The sequence below is a fragment of the Triplophysa dalaica genome, chromosome 14 (assembly GCF_015846415.1).
Source record: "Triplophysa dalaica isolate WHDGS20190420 chromosome 14, ASM1584641v1, whole genome shotgun sequence".
NCBI lineage: Eukaryota > Metazoa > Chordata > Actinopteri > Cypriniformes > Nemacheilidae > Triplophysa > Triplophysa dalaica.
The window spans coordinates 8,908,096-8,926,582 of NC_079555.1; the positions used below are offsets into that span (position 1 = coordinate 8,908,096).

At 39.9% G+C, this 18,487-nt stretch overlaps 1 protein-coding gene across 2 annotated transcripts in view; it reads left to right on the forward strand.

Annotated features, from left to right (window-relative positions):
* The window catches only part of bcar1 (BCAR1 scaffold protein, Cas family member), a 66,483-nt gene that overhangs the window by 19,019 nt on the left and 28,977 nt on the right, over positions 1 to 18,487 (forward strand). The window contains exon 1 of one of the 2 annotated variants that reach the window (XM_056766111.1): positions 15,434 to 15,773. The exons of the other annotated variant lie outside the window; for it this stretch is intronic. Coding sequence (XP_056622089.1) covers positions 15,762 to 15,773 — 12 coding nt within the window. The 5' untranslated portion in view covers positions 15,434 to 15,761. Of the gene's footprint in view, positions 1 to 15,433; positions 15,774 to 18,487 lie in introns of those variants that run through there. 2 annotated transcript variants of the gene reach the window in all.

Sequence of the window (18,487 nt, forward strand, 5' to 3'; positions counted from 1 at the left end):
CATTGGCCATCTGGTGTCTGGGTCAGCTTTTTTTTGGCCCTTGTAAGGTTTTTAAAAAGGTTTCTCTGGTGCTTTGAATGTTTAAGCATGTAAAGAACAATTCACCCAAAAATGAAAATTCTGCTTCATTTACTCACCCTTAAATTGTCCCAAATCTGTATAAATGTCTTTGTTCTGATGAACACCGAGAAAGATATTTGAAAGAATGCTTGCAACCAAACAGTTATTGGCCATCTTTGACTACCATAGTAGAAAAACTGCTTTATACATTTCATTGTTCTGTTGAAAACTAAAGAAGATATTTTGAAGAATGTAGGAAAGCAAACAGTTCTGGTGCACCAATGTAGTTTTTTCCAACTATGGTAGTCAGTGTTTGGTCCAAACATATCTTCATCAGAACAAAGAAATGTATACAGATTTGGAACAACTTGAGAGTGAGTAAATGATGACAGAATTTGCCCCTTTAAAATGTGATTGCTAGCTGCTTGATCAATGACCCTTGACGTTCCCCCTTCCATTGTGAATATTGTCTAAGCGCTTAGAAAGTAATAGCACACCTCTACTCAACAAGCTGTATGATTTGAGATTGTTCACATATATTGAGCGGAACCCTAAATGTAAATGTTAGCAATGATAAATGGTTTTGCAAGCTCTATTAGTCACAAATACCTATCCATACTGATCACCCGTGATCAAAAGGTTGGTACGAGGCACTTTATATTACACTTAAGAGAGGTTTGAATACAGATATCACACATTCTGGTTCTTTCTTTGAATGATGTAACATAGCTGTTATTAGTATGATTTAAGTAGGCCTGCTTTGCTAATTAGCCTACTCCACTTCTGCATGTAAAAAAAGCTCTTCTTGTCTCTGAGGAAACACTGTTCCTGTTTTTTTTCCGCCGTTCCAAGCATGCAAAGTGATGCTCATTCCAGCTGACGTGTGCGAGATCGTCGGTTTCGATCAAGATGACTGTCTGTATATTTGTGTATTTTTAAATTTGTTGTGGGTTTATGTTTGTTGTTGAATGAGCTGCTTGTGCCTGTTGGAAGAGCTTGTCTCCGAGTGAGTAGAACAAATAGCCAAACGGTCTCTATGTTGTCAGCTTTCATGTCCTGGAGTAGTGACTCTCTCTCAATCTGTGTGCGTTTGTTTGGACGTTTGTGCGAAGGCTGACAGCAACACATAGACACAATGTCCCATGGCACTATCTCTTATGTATTTCCCCAACTCACTGAGAAGAACTCATTGCCCTGTAGCTGAGGTCTCACAGGAAGTGCCACAGTCAGAGCGGACAAGTCAGATTTCTGACCTCAGTGTTATTGATAAGACATCAGGGTTTTATAAGACAGCAGTAATTGGATCAACTGTGTAGAAAATAAACCTTCATAGAATGGCTTCTCGGTGTGGCTTTAAATAGCAGATCAAATATTGGGTGTTTTTACTCATATGTGACCCTGTCTGTGAAATTCAGGTTTAAGTATCACAACCTTATTATGAGATGAGAATCATCATAGTAGTCATTGCCATAAAATGGCAAAATAGGTCAAATGTGTTTAGCAGAGTACTCAAATTTGTATTAATAATACTAAAATTACTATATTACTATAATACTAATTTTGCCTGCCGAATTTAATGATTTACTTTTGTTATTTTGCTGTAGTGTAGTTGACTTCCTAAACATTGATTTTAATTTTCTAACTCGGTCAATATAGACATTTCAAATGTATATTTTTGCAGAATTTTCAGAATTTTTAGAAAACCTCAAGTTACTGTTTTCACAGACAGGGTCACATATCTGGGCTAAATTTATATTCTGAATTGAGTTTTTTAGCTAAATACATTGAGAAAGGAGATAAAAAGACAGTATACATTTATTTGAAAATAATCTAGGCACATTTTAGGTGGTCGTTTTGGTCACTCTTTAGAATAGGGGCCAATTCTCACTATTTACTAACTATTAACTACAACTTGTGCTTCAATAAACTCCTCATTACTGCTTTTAAGGTAGTTTTTATGTTTAGTTATTGGGTAGGATTAAGGGACGCACAATAAGGCATTCGTATGTGCTTTATAAATACTAATATACAACCAATATGCATGGTAGTAAGCAACTAGTTAATTATGAATTTATGAACCTTAATATAAAGCCTAACCGTTATTTTTTGTTTTTAAGCAGCAATATAATTATAAAATAGCGTGAGAATAGTACTTTATTGTGAGGAAAAATATTACAGTACGCTGAAACAGGCTTTCCATCTTCTCGCCTGTTTTACACCTTTCTTCCTCTGGATGTTAATTGGAATGGGCTTAAATGTATAGCATGCCATCAGAGGAGGGTGGCCATGCAGTGCTGAGTAGGCATGTTTACCGGCCTGTTTATGCCAACTTGAACATCCATTTATTTCACCAGGAAGTATAGCACTTCTCTCAAGGGGCCTTTTCCATCAGCTCTCTGCAGCCTATAAAGTACTTTAAAACATTATCATCTGAAAATGAAAAGCATTGCTATGAAACGCCAAATAAGGGTGTTGGAAGGGGGGAAGAATTGTGTGTGTGGCATAGATAAACGTTGGGTTAGTGTGAGTGATGAGCGGGTCAGAGGTCTGTACGGATGCAGGATCAGCGCTGTGTGTTACTTGTGACCCGAGCTGATGGATGGCGGCTGGAGAATGTGGAGCGCAACGCTTTGAGTCTCTTATCGGAGAGACCGGACAAACACGATCCTTCTCCTTTGCCTTCTGTGTCGCTCTCCTCCACGCTGTCCTTTTGGGCTGGTAACCATGGAAACATAACCCTAAGGACAGTGCCAATGTGAGTGAGTGTGTGGGAACATGGCAGTAAGAGTGCTAACAGTAATGGGGCATTCCATTCAAAACCGGATGTGGGCTATTTATATCTAAAGGGACAGTTCACCCAAAATAACATTTCTCTCATTTTTTCAGCCTCATTTTGCTCCAAACCCATCATGGAATCAGCAGCGAGCTGATGACTGGAATGAGACTGAAAATTCCAACACGTCTGCATTTTTATCCTCCCTGAGTCGAAAGACAATCCTTTGTGATCTTGCTTCCATTAGAATTTGGAAACAGTGTCTCTGGTGCTCTTTAAAGTACATGTACCATATGACAGATTATAAAACATCAGAATAATTTGTCTTGAATCTGCCTCTCCTGAGCTCACGATCTCTTCATGCTTTTAGCTGTGTTTTTTCTCTTCCTCTTCATCCTTCCCACAGTCTTGTCGTCTTCCTCCCGTTTTCTCTGGTGACAGGTTGGATGAAGCGTGCCACATGCTGATGATGCGTGAGCTTGGCCTCAGGCTGGTGACATCATCAGTGGGACAGGATAGTGTTGGTGTGCATTTGATGTTGGACGTCAGGGACATGCTTGGACTCTTTGAGCGTTTAGGCCTCTGGCAGTGTGGGGGAGAAGGAAATATACAATGTTCTGGATGCAATAAGAGCAGATCACCGGTCCTTTTCTGTAGTTTTGTTCCTGAGGGCAAGCTTATAAAAGCACTTGATACTCTTAGGTTCACTTTATAAACCTGAAGCCACATAAATACAAGAGGAAAGATGTTTAAACACTGAAACCGGTCTAGTGCTTGGACACACTGTTCTTTATTGACATTTGCATCTTTATTGTTATTACTAGTATTGTCTACGTTTTAGAATAGTGTTTTATCTTCATCAAAACAAAATGGGGTAACACTTTACAAACTGCAACTTTACAAAGTTGTATGAGTTTTAGTTCTGCATTAACTAACATGAACCAACAATGAGCAATTTAGTTTTTTCCGATTTAACTTATTTCAAGCTTGAGAGATTTAAGTAAGGAGCATCAATTCATGAGAAACCATTTAGTGAAGTGTGTCTAGACATTTGACATGTACGTCACATGGGACATCCACTGAGCCTGGAAGTTTCTGACAGCTAGCTGTTATCATACAGAGATGAGTTAATTTAGCATGATTCTAATATGCATGTTATCTGTCATCTGTCTGGTCACATTGTTTTGGGTCGGTGTTGAACAGAGAGGGGGAGTAGAAAGAACGTGCAGCTGTGTCAACAACGGGTTGGTTCAAAGCCACGACGCGTGTTTTACCTGTGTGGGCAGGAGCAGGTTTGGACCATCGCCCTGTTTCCACGGTGACACCAATCAGAAAAGAGAGGCTAGTGGAGGCACGAAAACATATAAGGCACAGGCACCCTGAGAAGCATACATATTTCTATAAGTGATAATGACTACAGGCTCTATATCCAGTACAGTAGTTGAAAAAATATATACTATGAACTGATAAAATATATACCTTGAATTCTACTGGTAGTCGCTTTTGCCTAAAAACATTTGCCTAAATGTAAAATGACACGCAGACCTGTATTTTCCAAGTACAAGAACCAGAGCAGGAAAAAAACATTTGAATGTGGAATGTGTAGCATTTACTCATGGAAACAAGCAGCAGATATTAGACTGAGTGAAGCTTGCTTCCAGTGAGCCAGTAAACAGGATCCAACAGGTCAGGAATGAGCCACGGAGGCGGGGAAGCCTCAGAGTGCAGCCTCGCACGCGCGTGCACATGGACACACGCTGAATATATTTACATACGAATGCAGTTTTACATGATTGCCCGGCAGTAGATGATTTGATTCAAAACAAGTTTTAAAGCGTTGCATGTCACATTGAGCAAGTTTTGTAGAATTATTCTAGCATATAAATACACATTAATTTGATAATATTTCCTTAAACATGACTTTTCAACACACCTTTTTAGTTTACTTATATGTGTAACAGTTTACAAAACACATAGAGTAAAACATTTACATGGTAGAACTGTATCTTCTAGTGGAGGGATTGTAATAAAGATTTTCTTTAAACAGAAATAATAAAAATACATTTCTATCCTTAATATTATCCTTTGTTGAAAGCAATAGGTTGCTAGGGGTGTGGTATATTGTGTATGTAATGTAACATCAGCCACAACTATACAGAAAAAATAAGAGACCATTTCAAATTTTCATGTAATCAGTATTTCTAGATGTATTATGTATGCCATTCCAGTCTAGTGTCTGTTGAATTTCAACAAAATCAAATAAAACATAGTAAAAACGGAAAATGGTCTTTAAAATGGTCTCTTAATCCTGTATATTACATAATAGTACAAGATCTTGAATATTTTTTTATATGAGAGACATAAAGTACACACACTGCATAGTCTTGAGCCTAAGACAAATTATGTTGTTGTGTGTTGTTGGTGTGCTCTCTGAAGCACACAGCGTGTCAGATCAGACTTGATGTGTTGTTAAGCCTTGTGGCTGTCTCATCACCTCCCCTCCCCTTTCAGGTGTTCTGTAAAATGTTTGACTGCCTGCAGGGAGCTTCTGCTGAGGTAGGTACAGCAACAATAGCACGTCCCAGCATGGAGTGGAGTATGGATTGAAAGATAAAGAGCGGTGGTTTCTGATTGCACGGCTGATTGTGAAAATATCTAACAGCTTGGATGTACTTGGCTGGTGTGAATCAGTTTAGTTTGTTTGCAGTTTTCTTGTGGAGTGTGTTCAGTTTTTTTGTGGAACCTTGAAGTTAAAGTTAAAAGGATTAATAAAAGGTGAAAAGTATCATTATTTACACTTCCATGGCCTTTTTAGATAGACTGTCCCTTTATGTACAGGTGATGTGTTCTGATCAATCAACACTCCAAAATAATTTCTCTGCCTCTTCTTTCTTCATCTTGCCCTCTGATATCTCCTAACTTTCCATTTCTGGCTCTTGCTTTCTTTCTCTCTCTGTTTATGCCCCGTTACCTCTCTAATCGAAGCCCCGACTGTGAGGAAACGCCCTCTCTAAATGAAACCGAAATTAGAAGCCCATCAGCAAGGGCATTCTTCATTCCTTAAACAGATCTTTATTCTCCATGAAGCTGTAATGTGCTTTCACACTGTCAGCAGCTGGGAGTGTGTGTGTGGAGTTGGCAAGATTAAATCTGAATTATATTAAACAGCAGGTGATGAGAAGCATGAATATGAATTGCCTGTGTGTGTAAGTGTGTGCCAAAAGGACATTCAACCGGACATATTTTCCACGCTTTTCAGATCAGTACAGTTCATCATGATCTCTCTCTTGCTAATCTTTGATAGATAGCATCTAGAAGACTGAAACGCTCATCCACAAAACCTGCAAGTCTTCTGGAGCATCACCTGCTTCCTCCAGAGCCGCCGGTAAGGACTAATGTTGGGGCAGCTGTGGCGCCCCCTACTGGCTGGTGAATGCAGTATATTGGCCGTAACACTCACTTAATAACACGCCCCCCAATCGTGTCTACATGATCAGTGCACATCCCAGCATGAGCTCATGTCAAAACAGGGTGTGAAGGCAGTGTGAAACATGTTTATTTGGCCTCTTTTATTTTTACACCGAAGCTTCGGCGCCTCTCAAGGTCGTAAGGAGGCATAGCTGTAATAAATTGGAGACTGGAGTGGGTGTGTGTGTGTGGCATGCTTTGGCACCAACCAGAAAGACATGTTTGTTTTTCTCTCAACACTTATTTAACCACCAGCTCAGTGGGTCAGTAATGAGTTATTAGCTGCCGGTCAGGCCTTTATTACTAGTGTTCCAGGCGGCATTAGAGCAAGAAGTGTTGGGCCTGAGATGATCTCTGAGTACCCATAAGACATTAATGGCACGCAAAGCATCTCTGAACTGCAAAGATGCTGATCTGCTCGTTAAAGAGCATTATATCTACATCCTGACACACATACCCCCCACACACTTTAGAGCAGAGATTTCCACCCAGGGGTTTGTGTACCCCAAGGGGCACTTAGAGAGATTTCAATTTGTTTAAACCTATTAAACAGACATTATGGCATTAGGGCTGTCAGTGGATTAAAACAAATTATTAATGGAACTAATTGTGAATCATTTTAGGCTTTGTTTTTTCATTTCCTGGTTGAAAGAAAAAAATTAATTATGGATTAATGATGATATCGGTAATATTCATGATGGGTAAATGATGTTTACAATACGTTTGGCAGACTCGTATGAAAAGATGCTTCGAGTGCATTCATTGAATACTGAAGTTAGTTGGTTTAGGGCTGCATTGTAAACGCAAGGAATATTTTTGCCTCCCAAGATAAGTGTGGCGAACAAAAAAATCGGATAAAATCAGATTGTTCGTTCTCGTGGCAGAGTGTACGGATTGTAGCGGGCTTTGAAATATGGTGTGGTAATCGGATGTAAAGTGTCATAATATGTCAAATAAAAATGTGTACAAATGTGGTTATCAATTATGATTACAATTTCGAGCTAAAAAAATTAGATTATTGTTTTTACCCACACTTTAAAATTGAGCCAGTTTAACCATTTAGATGCAACAAGTCAATAAAAAAATCAGTTGGAGAAGTGTCAATAATGATGGGAACCAGCTCCGTGTGACCTCTCACCCCTGCCCAATGATGTCATCAACATAGAACAAGAAGGACCCTGTCATCCAACAATTATATTTTTCTCTTGCAAAATGGCTTGCTTGGCCGTTATAATGCCTGGTATTTGCATTGCATTTGACTTTTTTACACACTTGCCCCTTTACTCCCCCTCCCCTAGTTACATTCCAGAATCCTTGATAAATGGGTGTTGTATTTCAGCAGTGTGCTCGGGGGTCAATGACCCCATGCTGCACTGTACTTGAGCTAGGGTAAAATATGTGCCCCCAGGGGGTGGCTGGGAAAAGGGGTCAGGGCGCACGACCCTGGCACTGCCCTGACCCACCGACAATACCGCACTCTTTGAGACCCAGACATCAAGATGTTCCAAAAACATTCGTCTTTGCGAGTGCTCCCCCTTCACCTCATATGGGCTGAAGGAGGTATGTTAGATTATATAATTGGATGGAGAGAAATCCACATGGCCTTGTGCTCATTGTTCAGTCTCTCACTCAGATCAATATGATGTTTGTCTGTGGGTCAGTGGAGCTAATCATTTCTTCTGACCCTACTAAACTCTATAAGCATTGCTGTATAGCGAGACTGATGGCTGTTCATGTAGAACATGATTGTACTGATGGGTTTAGAAGTATGAAATCTGTATTGCTGTTAAACTAAATCTTCAAAGACATTTGTCATTACTTTGAACCTTGATTCACGTTCCTTGAATTGCAATCCAGGCATATTATATCAACTTAACTCCTTCCAGCCTCAACTGGTTGTGCTATATGTGTGTTGTGTGATGGTGTAGTGTTTTAAAACCAAAAGATTGTGGATTCAAATCCTGCTTGGCGCTCTGATTGCATATTTTAGCGGGACTGTCTCTTTAAAAAGTCTGATGTAAAATGGCTTTGGATAATAGCATCAGTTGAATGACTAGCAATTACCCGATATGGGTTTTTCAATGGACAATGTAATAACTAGAGAGTCAATAGCTGTAGTAATGATCATATGTAGTGGCCCCAAAGTACTTGGACACTTTAGCTACACTTTAATCTTTAAAATTCTGGGCCGTAAATTGGAGATTTGAGAGAATGCTGTAGTAAAGTGTAAGTGCAAGGAAAGCAATACTCTCAGTTAAAGGAGCAATATGGAGATTTTTGCTACATCTAGCAGTGAGGTTGCGAATTGCAACCAACGGCTCACTCCACCACTCATGCCTCCCTTTCGAAGCACTACTGTTGTTGACACAGAACTTAGATGTTGTCACGTCTCACTTCTTTGCCCAAAGAGATAACATATTTACGAAACACGCTCTGTAGAGCAGTTTGTCCGTTTAGGGCCACTGTAGAAACAACATGGCGAAATCCATGCAAGGGGACCCACGCTGTATGTAGATAGAAATAGCTCATTCTAAAGTAAGAAAACCATAACGCTTCATTATGTTAGGTCTTAATACACATCTGAAGACATGAAGTTATGTATATTATATTATAATTCTGTCAATAGATCCTCAAAAAATGACACATTGGACCTTTAAGTAACCTGACACTGCTGTATCAGACCTCATAACTGAACTTTGACCTTTGCCCCTTCATCTCAAGCTATTTTCATTATTAGTTTTCTATTATTATTTGTTGCCCTGGTGTCTGCCTGCCAAACAATTTTTCCTCTGAAAATACAAGAAATAAAAAATGTATGCACACAAGAGTGATAGCTTTTGCCAAACATTATGTCACCCCCGTGCACCTCGATATATCTTGCAAATCTATATTTGACAGTAAATAGTGGCATGCAGGCTAATCAGATGAAATTAGGCAGGAGTCAGACTATGGAGAGACTGGTAATGACATTACATTAGATGGCAGTTACTGATGGCCTGTCAGGTCTGCCTGTGGTGGGCTTATCTCAACATTTCTCCAAGACCACCGTTTATTACCTTATCCACACACCTGGGACCCAGAACATGGGACTTTGGTTCTCACATTCCCAGCTTCTTTTTAAGGCCACAGTGTGAGTTTTCAGCACTATTCGGTATAGATTATCCTGAGAAGGTTTCAATGATTTATGTTTTACAATGTGTAAATTTCAGTAAAAATTTGCTACTGTTTTTTTAACTCCGAGTCCTATGAGAAATTGAATACCGTCTGAACAACTGTGCACGATAAAAAGAAAATAGCAGAAAAATGTTCCATGTCTATTTCGACCTTCATTGAATACTGTAAGCAAAGCTAAATTTGTCATTGTGCTGCCTAGTGCACTTTTATTGTGGACCTTTTTGCCACTGTGTAAAATAACAGTTTAAGAAATGTTTTATTTTAAACATTAATTTTAGTTTTATTTTGTCTATAAAATTGATTGGGTTTAATGATGCATGCATTCAGAGCACCTGGCCTACAGTACTGTACACATCCAAACAAAACAAACTTGCATCCGACGCATCGTAACCGTAACTACAGAGATTGACAAAATGCTTTGTTAAGAATTCCACCAGAACAGCGCTGCCTTCCACATACAGATATGAATGCAATAAACTAGAAATAAAGAAATAAACCTCTCTATCTGACAATTTAGTGGATATCAAAGGCTTTTCATTCCCCACAGATAGTTTCAAACAGCTGCCACTTTCTGATAACTGTGTTTTCTTATTGCGTAAAGCACATTTATTGAAGCTGGAAATGGAAGCAGTTTATAATTAACCTTTCAAATGGTGAATCTGTATCTGTAAGAGAGCGCAATGGCACAGTTAACGTCTGGAAAGAGTATTACTTCACTATTCTCCAGACAGATCGCTTTGGACGTAACAGCATAATTAGAGGCGTTGTTGTGGAAACTCTCGTTCAGTTCAGTTGTATGGATGAGGTGGAGCTCAAACAGAATGGGCTGTTTGGACAAACCTTAGCCCATGGGAAACGGTCGCCTTCCTGGAAGCGATGGTTGGAGAGAGTGGCGTTCTGCTAGGGTTAGCACAGCATTCCTGCATTCCTCTGAAAGGGGGAGGGGAGACTATACCGGGTATTGCTGGATTTGTGTCCGTCTTAAGGAGTCTTGTAGGTTTTTGCATTTTTGGTCTCTATTTTTATTGTTTTCAAAAAGGTTGGTCACTGTTGCCATAGTAGATGGATGAGCATGTTGCTGCTGAAATTCTCATTGGATCACTTATGTGTGGTTTTTATTACCTATATTCATACGATGCAGAATGTAAATCTGAAAAAAATCTGTTTTGGGACATTCTCAAATGTAAAAAATATTGATATTTTTTTATAAAAATGATGATGTTTGTTTTTGTAGTCATTATTTACATTTAACCATTTGGCAGACACTTTGGAAAGCAGTTTACATTGCATTTAATCATACATTTGGTTTTGAATATCTTGTGTATAATTCTGATCATATTCTGTGTACTATGGGGCTTTTTATTTACCCCGATTATAAAGAAGTATTCATAGGAATGTTTGTAACAAAGACGTGTTAGTAGATCAGAAATCACATTAACTTAGAGATGAGTATTGGAACGATAAGATTGTTTGAATGATATAATCAATACATTTATGCATGATTCTTGATTTTATGAACTATTTTAATCATTTTCAGTAATACAAAATCCAGGGATGGTGTGAAGGCCAGACCCAAATAAATTATAGCACAGCTCATTTTTGAAAAGCCAGATGGCACAACTTATTTTTTAAAAATTAAGTCAAGGTTGAGATTCCACTATTAGACATGAAACCTTGTTGCCTAAAGATAATGGTGGCAGACAAGGACAGTTAGGATGATAAAAAATAAAGTTGATAACGGGTAATTACCTGATTGGTTCACCTTTGAAAAGTTTCACTATAAGTAGAGGCTGGAAAACACCAAGTTTTCAGATGTTTTGGGGACTTGGAACATCTCACTTTGTTTGACTTGTACAAATAAAGTTGAAACTTTGACACCTGGACCTTCCTTGTCTGAGCAATTTTTTGAGCTTGAAGATCAACATTTTCCACAACAAGTATGTGCAATCCCTGGGATTGAACCCTTGACTTTGCCGTTGCTAGCGCCTTGCTCCAACCACCGAGCCCCAGGAAAGCTATTTAAGGACCATTAAATACAAACAATGGAAGTTAATGGCCTTTATTTAGACTAGCCGATGTTACTCATGGTAGTCAAGAAAACAATAAATAAGGTTTTAATGAAAATGTCGAAATGTTCTGTATGTGTTTGGTAATAGAAAAAAATAGAAGTGAATTGAAAGTGATAGACGAAAATCTGTGTGTTTGTATATAAGTGCACTTCATAATGGAATCTAGAAGCCAAAGAGCAGAAAAAAAGGTGGAAATGATGAATCAGATCAGCACTAATTAACCAGCGATGCAAATTTTAATGTATTTCTCTCCTTCATCTCCTCCACCTTTAGCGTGTGTGTGTGTTGGGGTGCTGATTGAAAGGCTTTTTGCATTATAGGGACTATCGCACTATGAGAAGTGCACACACACACCGATGCTGAGGAATACTAATATCCCCAGCGCTGCCTGATTATGCTCAACTCTACATAATGCCATTTACTTCCTGACACATTAATGCTAATCTTTTTATTGCAGTGAGACTGAGAAAAGTGAGTTAGTCGGCTGATGCCGATGTTCCTCTGCGTGTGTGTGTGAACGTGTGCTTGTTTTGCTTGCGTTGCACACGCCATAAATCTCATTCTCAGAACTTTAGATTAAAAGAGAGAGCGAGAGTGATTCACTTCGTGGTTTTTAATCATCTTAACGTATTAGCATTACTGATAAGAAGACAAATAATGATGCAAACTGCAAATAAACAAATATATTTATCTATGGAAATTCATTTGAGCTTTCGGTCTGATCAGCCCTGTTACTCGTGTTGTGTGTTAAGCCTGGAAACAGGGCTGGTGATTAAAATTGTCAGTGGTTTCGTAAGGGGAAGATCTTGTTTTTTCCTGTGCTGTACAGATACAGGCCGATTATCCTCTGTTTATGGGATAAGGAAAGACCACATGCACTCCAGAGGGAGTTTGGGAAAGCTTCTTTTCAGCCGGTCACCTTGTCTGATGGAAGATGGTAGCTGTACGTTTGCATTCTTACGTTTGTTTGTACGTTTTGTTGTATGTGTGTGTTTGTGTGTGTGTGTAGTTGAGGATTTCATACTCGAGAAGTTAAAAGGCCTTAGTGACAGACTACGCAGCGGGTCTGACAGTCCCAACAAAGAAAGGAACTCTTTATTCTTTTGTCCTTCAAAGCTGCATGAATATTGCTGTTGGCTGGGGGGCAGGATGTCGCAATACAAGGATGTGCATTGTTTTTTCTCTGACGTGAGACTGGAGCAGTGCATCATGGGCAGGATGCTGCTGCTGTTGCTGCTGTTCTCGAAGCTGCATTAGTAATTCGTGATGATGTGGCAAGAAAGAATTAAGCCTCTTATCACAAGCCCTCATTCAGAGACAGGAAATGCCCGGAGTGTTTCTTTTAACTTGGACAGTGATCTTGAGCCTTTTTTGTATGAATTCTGAAATCATTCATAAAAACAAACCATCAAGTGGATGAACACTTGGTCAACCCGGACCAAGGAATCAGGAATCTGAATGCAAATGAAGACGCTGTTTGGAAATTTTTAACTATATTTTAAACCAGTGTAGATTTCTCATTCATCTTTCCACCAGAAGTCTTCAGCAGATTACTTTGGAATTTAGAGATCAGACGACGAAAAACCCTAATGGAGATGTTTTACGATCTGAAACGGTCCATAGAAGCAAGTTAAAACGAAAAAATAGACCCCAGAGGATAATGGGATTTCCATATTCACATTTTCTGACCCACATCTGCTTTTCTTGAATGCTCGGTCTGTTCTGGACTGGCCCAATCTGATTTGGCTTGCCAGAACCATGCCTTCTGGCTCATGCTGAATCTCACGACACGTGCGGCATGCTGCGGGTTATAGATGCCACGGCCTAGCGGACGAGACTCCAGGACCGATACATTGCCAGCTGAACAATATTGTGCGTAGGTGTGACAGCCTGACAGAACCAAGACCAGACTGTTCGGCCACAATAGACCCACTGTTCCTCTCAGAGAGCCATGAATGGTCTCAAACAGTAGCTGCGGTACAGTAGACGTCAATTCACAACATGCATACATATTCCAGTGAATATCTTATACGTAACCCTTTCAATCTCGGCTTTCTGGTGCAATGTTCTGCTTATTTTACCTCTCCACCGTTCCGTGACAGGCTTTTAGACCTCTACACCAGGAACACCCCGCCACCCGCCTCTGTCCAATATATAACAGGATTGTGATTAGCGGGTGCTGATGGAAGGAGGCTTATTGGCTGAGCAGCGAGGGGGTGGGACGCTAATTGAAATGATGTCTGATGTGATAGCCTAATCTCTATGGTGACAAAATCCACACGCACTTGCTAATTTCAATGACAGCTCTGATGTCACTCAGGCTTAGCCGATGGAAATAACAAAAAGATTGCAGAAAACATTTGTTAAAGATAGAGAATGTCGTTTCAGCTATCAAAATCCATCTTGTATAGAAGCCACCCTGTAGAGATAGATGAAGTGGCGCTCAATTGTCATGGAGACCAGACATGGCACCTTGTGGCCTGAAGAGACACGCAGCGTGAATATAAGGGCTTTAAATTCCTACAGCACTTTCAATAAGAAAGAATCGTCTGCTCTTGTGCTGTATAATTCATGACTCTTCAGGTGATTTTAACAATTTAGGAATCCACGACTTTTGATTTCGTATTCCAAAACAAGATTTGGGGTAAAATGAGTCAAATTCTCTGGAATGCTAGGGGGAAACGCTCGAGCCTGACTGTCTGCTACCTCCGTGACCTTTTCCCTGACCCAAGCACCAGTCCATGAGATGATGTCGTGCCAGTTTGAGGATCGCATGCTTCTAGTCGTCACCTCTCTCACATTCCAGTCTTTGGAAAGGAATGCAGAGTAACTTTGGTATGCCCTGTTCTTTTGTCTCTCTTTTAAGGACAGGATATTCTGACTATTATCTGTAAATCGTAGGAGACAGTCCATTAGGACACATTGCTTTTGGCTGGTCACCTCATTGATTTAAATGTGGATCCCAATTTGACCCCTTGACCTGGTCACTCCCTCATGAGTGAATCGGGGTATGATGTCATACTTTTAAATGTGACTTCTCTAATTTGTAAATCCACAGACAGGCAGCAGAGATTAGTTGATGGTAAATAACAGTTACACTGCGTGTTCAGAATGCTTTATATATATGCTGTTGGGCGGAAATCAAAAACAGCAACATTTCAGAAAATTTTAATTAAAATAAACTTTAAAGGTGATGATGTCATCATTTACTCACCCTCTTGTCATTTCAAACTTGTATGACTTCCTTTATTCTACAGAACACAAAAGAAGATATTTTGAAGAATGTTGGTAACCGAACAACAGCAGTACCCATGCACTTGAATTTATGGTAAATTTATTGAACATTTATGGTTCAGGATTATGTTAAATTGAATATAATAACTCACATAGCACTACATTTATACCTGATTTTTGCAAGAAGACTGTTATCAAGATTGTGCTACATAAGTGTCTAGCTTTTTTGTAATTGAAGAATTGAAAATCATTTTAACAGAATAAACGACAGATCTCTATCAATTTAATCCTTAATTTCCCTAATATCAGCTCAGATAAATGCTGAAAAAGCCAAGAAGAGGTTACACAATTCACAACAGAGAAAGTCAAATTGAGGTTAGCGCTCCATTTACTATTGAAATGTAGTAGGGGATTACTTATTATGAAAAAATATTTTTCAGCCTCAAGGGAAAGAGTCTAGACGAAGCTGTGGTGGCAGGCTCTGCGTGTCTATGTGAGCTGTACAGAAGATGGTAAAAAAATTACGTCCGTCTCAGGTCTACAGAGAGGCTCAGTAAACATTCCTCACAGGCAGGGGGAGGAGGAGAGTAAGTCTCATTATCATAAGAAGAGAGTTAACAGCCAATCGGGCGCAGGAAGAGAGAATGTCAGGATTCAGAAGGAACTAGGAGGGTGTCGGGTTACTCCATGCATTCTTCCCTACTTCTTCAGCCCGAGAGGGAGAGAGAGAGCGGGACAGATACACACGGAGAGCGATCGAGAGAGTAAAAGAGAGAGAACTATATGGGATTGTGTCATTCTTACCCTCTGAGATCATTGAATTGGAGTATGTGTAAGGAGCTGCCCTGACGGTCAGCCAGACAGAGACGCCGAGAGGTTTTTACGCAGGAGCTGACGGTCCGAGCGGCGTTTTCATCGGGGGTCAAATCTCAGGCAGTTAAGTGCTGTCTGGAGTCCCAGCGACTCACACAGCAGGACTTAAAATGAATTATCTGGTGAGTGTGTGTGTTTGCTGTTCTCATTGTTGTGTGAACGCCAAAGTTGTTTCTCTTTATATGACTGTGGGTAGATCAAGGAGTTGATTCTTAGAAAACAAAAGTCAGACCCATTTGACGTGTACTTTTTTGTGTCAGCTTATCAATTTAATAAGGTGTGAATGACTGAAACAGATCATAGGCAGTGAACCAGAAGCTGTGAAATGCTCTTTAAAAGAGGTGGTTATAAAAATACCTTTGACAGAGACTTTAATAACGCTTCACACAGAAGGACGCAACTGCGCCGTCTGAGGTTTTTAAAAATGGCTTTTTCTTGAGAATGGCGAGTTTGGAAAGCTTAGGAGAGAGTGTGAGAAACCAGGCGTAGCGGGGAAAGAATGGAAGGAAAGGAACCCTGCTGCTGTGAGCTTGTCTGCTGACTCAGGAGAAAGCTGAAAGATTAAGGTTTTATGGAAAGCAGCAAGGGGAGAGAAGGAATGAAGGAGAGAGAAGCGACTGGGCCAGGGTTTTGTCTCAAGCGTCCGCTCTGTGCTATTGTTTTAAAGCGTTGGCCCTCGTTCAGCTTGTAAGGGTTGGGATGACACAAGCTTTTGGTATTTGGACGTGAGAGTGCTGTATTTCCGTCTGTGAGGAATCTGGACGCTGGGGTTCACCCCCTGCAGAGGCTGGGATATTCCCTGAGATAGAGCGGTCTTGAAATACATAGACTTGTTGTCAGTTACTAGTTCACTGAATATTAGATTTGTGTGTTAAATATTGGCGTTGGCCTTTGTTTTGTAAGAACTTTAAAGCGTGTGATGAGTTTGTGTCTCAACTTGTTGACCGATGTGCTTGTGTACCGTGAAGAGTGTATAGGATTTTATTGTCATTTTTACTTCTTAAACAGTGACGATTGTAGTTTTATATTCTGCTGACACATGTCATAAACAGCAAGGTAGTTTGAAACCACATTTGAGGAAAATCTTTGTATGTGGGTTAGGTTTAGTGATAGGATATACAATTTTACATTAGTTTTATATAAAAGCAGTGTCAATGGAAAGTCCCTAACGTGATAGAATAACAAATATGTCGGTGTTGTTTTGAGCTGGCCACATTAAAGGAGGTGGGCTTACACTTGTGTGTGTAGTCTCAATTTGAGGCAACCTGACTGAATCACTGGATAAGTAAAGTATATTGACTCACATTGGGTTTACTGTGAGGGTATAAATAGGGAAACGTGAAATAAAAGAGACTTTTTTACGAAGACAGTATAGCAACATGAACCCCCCAGTACTATGAGTACTGTGACTCAGACCTGACTCAGCCCCGGCCTCTTCAATTCAGGAGGGTGGAATTTCCCCCCCATCCATTCCTGGGAGGTCTGACAGACGGGACCTCATCCTCATCATCCTCATGATCATCCACACATTTTGGATGTCAACAAAAATAATCTATCTGTAACTGAGACCAGTATGGTTGATTTGAAAAGCGTAGTTTTTGTAGCGCGACTGCTAAACATGATGCTACCAACTGCAAGGTTATTGGTTCAACTCCCAGGGAATAGGTGTGCTGTTGACTTGAATGACGAATGTAATTTAATATATGTATGTGTAAAGGCCTTAGGTCATACCATCATCAAATGACACATGACACGTTTGAGACCTACATTGTGGGAGTCCAAAGGAATTCAGATGCTTTGAGAAAACACTTACAGAGATTTACTCAGGGTGGGATGAGAGTAAAAAGGTCAGCTAGTGTGGCCTTTGGTCATACTTTTGAGTTGTGTACATTTCAGATTTATCCCCTGTAGGAGTTCCAACGTTGCTTTTAAACTGTGTGCATTGATTTCTTTAAAATGTGTTTTGTTTCTGTTTGCTCGACATGTGGCTTTATCCATTTGACCTTGACGTATCCTGACGTGGCTACTATTACATCAACAACCAAATATTAGGATAGGAGATGCTTATGTTAGTTTATACTTTCCATTTACATTTTTAAACTCTCTGGTTTGGCTCTCTTGGGGCCAGTTTCGTGGACAAAGATTAAGTCTTCTTTAAAACGAAAAGGAATGACAGCAGTTCGGATGATGGGTATGATGAGTCGTACATATAAAACAGCAAATGGATCTCCCCAGAGGACAATTGTATTACTTAGAAGTTGCTCCTTCATAGCTCGGGGACATTTAATGGTGTTCTCAGAACTTACTGCTTCAAGAATTTTAAGTACAGATGAATAAGGACATTGAGGACAAACAGTAACAATGTGGCTGGAGATTATCAGTTTCTAAACAGACTATTTGTATCTTGAGTTTCTGACCTCAGCACTGTTATCGCACTTGTGGGTTGAGCAGTTGAGGTCGCTGAAAAAAAATCACCTTGTTCATATCAAGATTGGTTGTTTGGCATAAGAATTCTAGACATGTTTGTGTAGCGACGAAGGTCCTTCGTTCAGGGTGAAAGAGCAAAAACTTGATCATACAAAAATGTAACATGTCCTTGGTATGTTCACATTTATCTGTTTCTGACAGACCCAGCGCTGTAATCTCAGCAGAAAGATCGCACATGAACTGTGGTGTTGGTGTGTGAAAAAAACTGGCAGTAAACCAATACTTAGTTGTAGCCTGTAGCTACAAGAATCAGAGCCGCATTTTTTCGAAAAGAGTGTTTCAACCCCACCCTGCCTGGAAAGGAGGGGCAAAGGAGGTTTCTCTGTTATGTTCTAGTCAACACGAATGA